This window comes from Beauveria bassiana (genome assembly GCF_000280675.1).
Source record: "Beauveria bassiana ARSEF 2860 unplaced genomic scaffold BBA_S00026, whole genome shotgun sequence".
NCBI classification, from domain to species: Eukaryota; Fungi; Ascomycota; class Sordariomycetes; order Hypocreales; family Cordycipitaceae; genus Beauveria; species Beauveria bassiana.
The window spans coordinates 399,489-407,429 of record NW_007930861.1 but is presented as its reverse complement, the minus strand read 5'-3'; the positions used below and the strand labels follow the sequence as shown (position 1 = coordinate 407,429).

The window sequence follows — 7,941 nt, the reverse complement described above, 5'->3', positions numbered from 1 at the left end:
TATTGTTCAGATGGAGCCTTAAGTTTGCACAACGCTTGATACACGATTTCATTATCAGTAAAGGCTGCGCATGCCACGAGGCTTGTTGTTTTCCTCTGAGGACTACTTATTTGTTTCGGTCACGTGGGCAGGGATTCGTGGTCACGAATCCCTGCAACCGGGCTGACGGGAGTTTTGCAACAGTGCCCCCTACCGCAACAATTGTTGCCTGCCTCCTCCGGAGACTGTCAATACAAATCTCGACGCACCATCTCGCAGCCAGCACCACCAGCAAAAACAAAAGGACAACATCGCTGAAGCATATGGCTCACCTCAAATGGATGATAATAGAATCGTGCTGGAATTGATTTGGCATGGAAGCAACCAAGAGAAAAGCTTTCGTGGCAGTAGTTAACGAGACGACGTCACCGCTCTTCGCCGTTTCAGTTATTCACAGGCACGGCAATACATGCAAACATCGCCAAGAATGGGCGTCAGTCCCTGCAGGAGAACGCGCCGAGCCGAACATGACAGTTGACTTCCACCCCGACTGTGCTGCTGCCGCTAAAGACTGGTGGTTCATTTCCTGGTACAACAACGAACTGGATACTCTCTGGTATTCGAAAACAAATAACTCTCACTTGGCGATCTACAAACTGCAATGCCCCAGTTCAGCCATCATTCAGGGCCTTTCACCAACAGTGGCAGGTCTAATTGCCACCAAGAGTGAATTCGATATCCCCGACGAAAGCTTCACTCTCAGAGACCTGGCGAGGGTTACGACAGACGTTCTGTTTGAATCAAGTAGTACCGTAGAGTTCAAAGAGCATACTTTGCGGGAAGAGGATTCAGGTAGCTTGTTTCAGATCGTTATCAACTGCGACAACTCCGTCACATTTATGTCGACATCGGAAGTCTCCAAAACTCCTGTCAGAAGGCTTGTTAAAGCCAGCGTGGTGAAACAGGCCGAAGGATAAACTACAACATCGAACCATTGCAAACAATATATATGAAGTGGCACTCTTTATGACTCATTTCCAGTGCGGCGGATTATAGGCCACCAAATCAATGCGAATCTACTATAATGCAATTTACTTACGGTTAGTGGGACAAGCGTTAAATCGCACTGTGTTGGCTACTCACTCCCTGCCCTAAGATGTATTCGTAACCTGTTCGGGAAAGCCTGTCCTTCATCGTCGAACCCCTGCACTTGAACTGGACCAACAGGCTCACTACGTTTCACAAGGCAGCAGCCGATCCAAATTCGACCAATGAATTGTGTTTCTGTGGCAACCGTGATTATGCTTGATGATGGCGGGTATCTCCCCGTTCGCAAGGAGACTGATGCACCTTTGCCGCCCACACTGGCCCTGGCGACTGTCGCATTGTCGCGTACTCCTCCTCAACCGTCACCAAGGGTCGCGTCATCGCGTCGTCTTTGCCGTAAAGGCAAGTAGTAAAATTGCCATGATCCCCAATGAACCATGAACTCTACAGACTGTGCCACCGTATTCCCGTCGTATTGGTCAGAGCGTCAAGATGCGGTGTGATGTATAAAAAGACGAGGTTGCCAATACACATATTCGCCGCTCGACGGCCGGATGATTCGAGAGCGTGGCTTTTGAAACAGACGCAAAATATGCTGAAGCCTAGGTAGGCAAGGTCTGCTAAGAACTCGGCTCGGCTCCATTGCAGTTTGAAACGTAGACTGTGAGCCACAGGCGGATACGATAAATGTTTCAGTAGCGATTTGCGTACGGCGCCTTGCAAAACGATCAGTATCGATCTGAAATTATAGCACAACACCACAGACACGATTCCAAAGAGAACAAGTGAGTAATCAATGGTCGCAGAATGAAGTTCCATAGAACATATGTGGATAGAACTGGTATGCGAAATCGTGATGAGAGCTATTTGTCGAGTACTTTGGCCAAATGTCCGGTCAGTGACGCCAAAGCTTGTTTACATAATGCCAAGCAGTATGCCCTCTGCCCGCGACCATCTGCCTCGGTCAAACATATCGAGATGCCACGGCTGCTGCTTCATCGCAGCCACGTAGTCTATCGCAGTCTTACCATGCACATCCTTTTCCGTCAATGATAACTCCACCTCGCAACGAAGAATATTAAAGGCTTCTTTCGTAAGTGAACCGTGGAAGGCGCAGTGATGCAGTATTAAGCGGCTCTCGTTATCCGTAGCTTGAAGATCCACCTTGAATCTGGATGATACCCGAAGCATCTTCACTTGCACTTGGGCAGCCGACTTAGCATGCAAGTGAGCCAAATTCAGTCCGCCAGGGCGAGCTTTGAGCCATCGCCTAGTTCGTTGCAATCAACTCCCAGCTCAAGGAGACGTTGTACGGCCGCCTCATCCACGTGTTTTTCCCCTATGAACAGATGATGCAAGGCATTACGCCCATTGAGATCCCGCGACACAGCAAGTGGGGGAGAGCCTGTGTAACCGGTCGAAGCAGCGGTAAGTAGCCTCAAGATAAGCCTGAGCAGACCAATTGTGCAGGGGTGAGATCAGCTTCTGCCACCTTTGCCTTGAACAACCCGTAATGAAACGATCTGCCGGGATTCTGCTGCTGAATACGCATCTCCCGAAGATCCGATGAACAGTATGAATATAGAGTGAAATGGCTGTATCATCCTGGTTAACAGCCATCAGATCCAGCATACGCTTGGTGTTCAGGTTGCTCTCTCTAGTTTGAAGTGGTTGCACGTCTACAGGAAAAGGCGAAACTAATGTCCCTTTTTTTGTCAAATAAACATAATAGTTGGCAGCCATTCTAGGCTGCAACGCAGCGACTCTAAGTACCCACTTGGTATCTAAGACTTCCAGCAGTGGAAATAGGCAGTCTAACTCAGTTGTTACTTTAGCACATATACCGAGAAAGGCGTTTTGAGTGTCACTTTTTCAAATGCTGTACTTTTCGGCCAATAATCTTCATTTCAATATTCTCCTGCATCGCTCAAAGCTGATCTTATTGTAACAGAGCAATAATTGGTGCACATGTGTCAAAATAACGGCCGAGGATGGCAAGGCGCGCAAGCTCATCCTCGGGATGCCTGAGCTGACAGTTCGACACTTTGGGGCTAATATTGGGCACGAAATCATCGACATACTCGAGTCCTACGAGATCCCAAACGAGAAGATCGGGTACTTTACGCTTGACAACGCACCAAACAATGACACTGCCATGGATACCACTGGGGAGAGATTCAATTTTCGCAGCAAGGCACGCGGCCGTTGCTTTGGCCACGTGATCAATCTTCTGAACGATCACCTTGCTCAGTCCGTTACACAAATTGTTAAAGGAGGGAAAAGCCTGCCCCAGCTAAGTCGAACCCATCACGCAAAACTGACTCTTGCTGCAGTCCCAACAGCGCGGATAAAATCCCGTCAAAGCTGTGCACTTTTGTTCCAGTCCCCTCAGTGTCGATTGAATCCTCCAATGCTGTACCACCAAGCGTTTGCTCAATCATGATATTTGGTTTTGCATTGTGTAATGGCCCCTTGCGTGCCTTTACATCAAATTCTAAACTCCACCTACGACCAAGATAGCGTAGGATGTGTGGCGCCTGCTGGGCAAAAGAATGGTAGGGAGCCATTTCTTCGAGATGTGCGATAATGAGTCTTAGTGTTTCGTTGACGTCTGGAGTTGGCGAGACAGATACCTTGCCGTGATCCAGCTCCTTAACCATGGTAGAAGTAGCCAGATAAATTGTAGCGGACGCAAAACTGAAGAAAGGCATGAAAGTCGGTGTCCTGCGCAGGGTATAGAGCTTTGAGTAGGAGCCGACTAGACGCTGCATGGCATCGGCTGCCTGTAAACAGATTTCCAGAGGAACAATTCCTGATCCAATGAGGCGGACTCGCAAGAACGGTCGAAAGAAAAGAAGAACAGAGAGGTGATAGTACAAACTAGCAAATTAGCATTTCCACAGGATCTAGAATAATTCTATACGTACTGGATGAATATTACCGCAGGCGTTGAATTGTGACCTAGTCGCATGACCTTTGGCAGCTGGTCATACCAGTCTAGATATAGGTGGTAGTTTTGGAGCAGATTTGCAGCTGTTAAAGACTGGACAGGCGAGTAAAGAAGGTGTAGAGATACATGAACTGTTTCGTTCAGCTTGCAAAAATATTGATACAGAGACCGTACATTTGAGAGTTGCTTATGTGGCTCGAAATACACGTCTAAACAAGAATGAGGCTTTGAAGGGTGAACAAGGTGTCTGAGAAAGTCACTTACCGCCGTCCGCATATGGGGCCCACGATGACGTCTCAAAGTCGGTAGTAATTACTGGCATGGGTGGGCGGTGCAGTGCAGGCGGACAGTGTGGCAGCTCACCCTTCACCATCGGCCATGCGCTATGTCAATTATCAGTGTCCCCTTCAGCCCTGTGGAGCTCTACCGGAACTTACTGGTTGAGTGTAAATGTTCCCCAGAACGTTTTTGCGAGGACATCAGGCTCAATGGCGCAGTCTTCCTCGCGTACATTGTGCAGACTCATTTCAATAGCAAGCTGCATAGCCTGTTCTGCGTAGTACTTACTCTCCAAGAATCGCCCACAGCGAGCCTCTCGTAATGACATGATCACTAGGGACTGAATAGTAGTTACTTGGTGATGGTCTGGTGTTGAAAGAAGGATGCGCCGCGACTCGTTAAAAAATTCATTGCCGATGATGGAGATGTTGTCAGCAGCGGCTAAAGGTCGATCGGAGAGATGACAACCCAATGCAAGAAGTGCATTGACTAACATCGGCGAGCAGTATTGTTGTCGTGTATCATGAAAATCTCGAAGAAAATGTTCTTTGCTAATCGGCGCAAAGTTTGGGTACTCCCAGCAGAAATAAAGAGCTAAGAGATGTCGAATAAATTCCGTGTCGCTGGTAATATCGGTCCAAGTCATTGCAGAGTCTAGATCTAGCTCATCCAACAACTGGTCTGCTGCATAAATTCCCTGCTGCCACTCTAGAACCTGCCGAGAGTTCGGATTTTCGTGACGTGTTCTAGCTGTCGGTTGCAGTTTGCTCCCTGTATCAACATCCGAATGTAGGGTGCTTTGTGAGAGCTTGCATGATGGCTTTGAAATCGGGAGCTGCGTCTCATCCTTCCCTATGTTGCATTGATTGAGACGCTGCTCATCAGCGATTCGTTCAGTAGAATCGACTCGTACTGGCGTTTGTGGATGCGTTCCGCATTTGCTTGGTACAAGTTTGCGACTAGATGTACTAGCAGACTCCGCCATGTCAGTACAGCTTCCCGAAAGCCGTCGCCCAAGGTTATCCAGTTCGAACCCATCCTCCAGGATTTTCGAGTCTCGTATGTATGCGATAAGCTCTTCGCGTCGCTCCGGCCGAATGATATCTGTGAATAGCTGGTCTAACACCCGTTGGCGTCGGCGCAATGCTGCAATCTCCGCCTTGAGTTGTGCCTTCGTTTGGCGCACTCTCGCTTCGTAAACGCAATGGGTACCCCGCATTTTGCATCGCCCACACGGCTTCTGACCATCGCACTGTGATTGAGCCATGATCAGTACTTTGCGCTAGGAAGCTTACTTATCTCTCCCAGTCGCTTTGAACCCACCTTTGAGCGTCTTTGGCGACATTTTTCACAAGCATGAGAGGTGGCTTTGTTGAGCCGGCTGAGATTTTCCGGGTCTTGTGCATGCTCTGTCCTGGAGGAGCGGCGACTGAATGATAGCGACGGTGTAGCATCTTGTGACACGGCGTCAACAGCACTTTTTTCTGTAATACTTATTGACGCTCTCTTCGAGCGCTTCTCATTGGCGGAAAGCTGACTTGCCCTTTGGACCATGGCGTTATAAATTTTCTCGTGGTTATAGTTTTATCAACTCCTCAGTTCTGGGCAAAGAACGACGAAGCTCAGATCGCCGGCTAGGAGGCGACGTCATGATTATCCACTTTTCGGTGCATCTCCGGTAAACCTCTGATTGGCAAGCATAGAGCACTTCTTCTGTGTGGAGAATCTTTCTTGGTAAGACAAACAGTGTGTGAATAAGGACACCGAAAATGCTCCTGCTAGTAGAAAAGGAATCATTCTTCGCACATATACTCTGTCCTGGAAGCCTCTCGTTACTTGCAACGGTACTCTCAAGCTGTGCTTGGAAGATTTCCTCCCAGAAATCACTCGGAGCAAGGACAAGATCATCCGGCTGATCGTTTCCGGTAATCGGCCGTCGTCTAATATTTTTACGGAGGGACACTCTTCCATACGAAATCGTAATGGATACAGATAGGGTTACCTCAATCATATTGCTTGTCGGCTTCCCAATCATTCAGTCGCGGTAGTGGGAGTCGTCTCGCAGGCGTTTCAGTGTCGGCTCGGTTGGGCTCTTCGGCGGGAGTATTTACGCCGGGACTTCGGTCCCTTCCGGGGGTTCGATAATCATGACTTCTTGTCAAAATACTCAAGATTAAGATTTTCCATGTCCATCTGGTCTTGCACAGCGACAGACCCAGCAAGCGACAATGTGGACACCATGGCCTCTCCGCTAGCTTCCATCGATTTCCATAGGTTCCCATGGCTAATTAGTCGTCTCCTACCCAAATTGCCATGAGTATGCGATGATCTTGTCCAAAAATTAGATATTTAGAATGAAAATCGTTGAAATTGAACTGAAGAGTATTTGGGTTTTAATGGTGTGGGCGCTGAGACGATCGACCGAGAGATCTAGGAACGTATTTTCGTGCCTTTCAGAGCCTTAGTGCTGTGCGTAACGATGACTAGGGTGGAATATCTAGTAAACAATCAGCAGTAACTGGCCGTTAAGCCCTGTGAAGAGCACACAACAAGGTACTTAGCAGGTACAAGCTAATTTTGGCCATGTAGGTGCTCACCCGCAACTCCCGTTTCGGGTTTTACGGTACACTTTTTTAAGAAAAAGTTCTCTTCCTTGGAAACTCCGTGCGGCACAATTGAGTCAATTGACACACTTCAGTGTCCCCCAATTTCGATGTAAAAAAAATCCAAATTGGGCGAGTGGGGCAGGCGCGGGTGCGCCCGTCTCAGCATAATTAGGCTACTGACCAAATTTGGCTATAATCAGTTTGCGGAGCTAAACCTAGAATTCCCTGTATGTACAGCCCAGTTCAGGTTCAGTCTCCACTGTTTTCAATGTAAAAGATCCAGTTTAAGCGGGCGGGGCAGGCGCGGGTGGCCTATCTCAGCAGAATTAGGCCACTGACTAAATTGGTTAATAATCAGTTTGCGGACGCTGAACCTGGGCTACCCTGTACAGTAAGTCTTCGTTATAGAATTGTCTAATTTCAACTCTCCCCTGTAAAAACTTTTCCACTTTTGCAGCTGTTAGCAGCTGTTAGTGGCGGCGTTTTTACAGGCCCACCGACCCGCGGTTTTGATGGCTATGCGCTAGCAAGACCTAGCAGCCACAAAAAGGAGAACTTTGGAGAGTTCATATTCCTCTTGAGCCGCGAGTCTCGCCACAAAAAAGCTCTCTAGGTCCTTCTGCAAGGACTAAAGAAGCATTTTACATTTCCTTTACACCATGCCTGGCTGTTGAGGGTTTTTCCTGGCTCTGGGCCTCATGGCTAGCACAGGTTTTTCCCCTCTCCCTTGAGAGTATTCTGGCCAGCATGGGTTCAGGAAATACAAGGAAGCTGCACCGCAGCACAAGTAGCTCTCCGCTGACGGAAGCTGCTATTAGCACAATCTGCCAAGTAAGCAGAGGCGGCTCTGTCTTGCTTGGCGCGCAAACTGCTACTATAGGAGGAGACTTTGGAGGGCCGTTTTGGAAGCCTCTGGTGAGAACGTGGACGAGCCTCAGGGCACGCCCCGGCATGCCTACCCAGAATGGAGCCAATGTGTCTAGCGATCATAGATAGCACGCCTAATGCCTACACTAGGGCCTGAATACAGACGTAAAAGAATAAAAAAAAAAAAAAAAAAAAAAAGAATTGTCTAATTTC

At 48.3% G+C, this 7,941-nt stretch overlaps 2 protein-coding genes across 2 annotated transcripts; one reads left to right on the top strand and one right to left on the bottom strand.

Moving 5' to 3' along the window:
• Window positions 1-353: 353 nt before the first annotated feature.
• On the top strand, window positions 354-956 carry BBA_07670 (uncharacterized protein; the record flags this gene model as incomplete). Its single annotated transcript, XM_008602767.1, has 2 exons — window positions 354-595; window positions 650-956. The coding sequence occupies 2 exons, from the start codon at window positions 354-356 to the stop codon at window positions 954-956; spliced, it is 549 nt and encodes a 182-aa protein (XP_008600989.1).
• A 2,009-nt stretch (window positions 957-2,965) lies between these two features.
• On the bottom strand, window positions 2,966-5,809 carry BBA_07669 (fungal specific transcription factor; the record flags this gene model as incomplete). The annotated part of the gene is made up of 7 exons (XM_008602766.1): window positions 2,966-3,191; window positions 3,349-3,439; window positions 3,536-3,906; window positions 3,954-4,023; window positions 4,241-4,359; window positions 4,414-5,507; window positions 5,579-5,809. 7 exons carry the CDS (start codon window positions 5,807-5,809, stop codon window positions 2,966-2,968), a joined length of 2,202 nt encoding a protein of 733 aa, XP_008600988.1.
• Window positions 5,810-7,941: the final 2,132 nt, after the last annotated feature.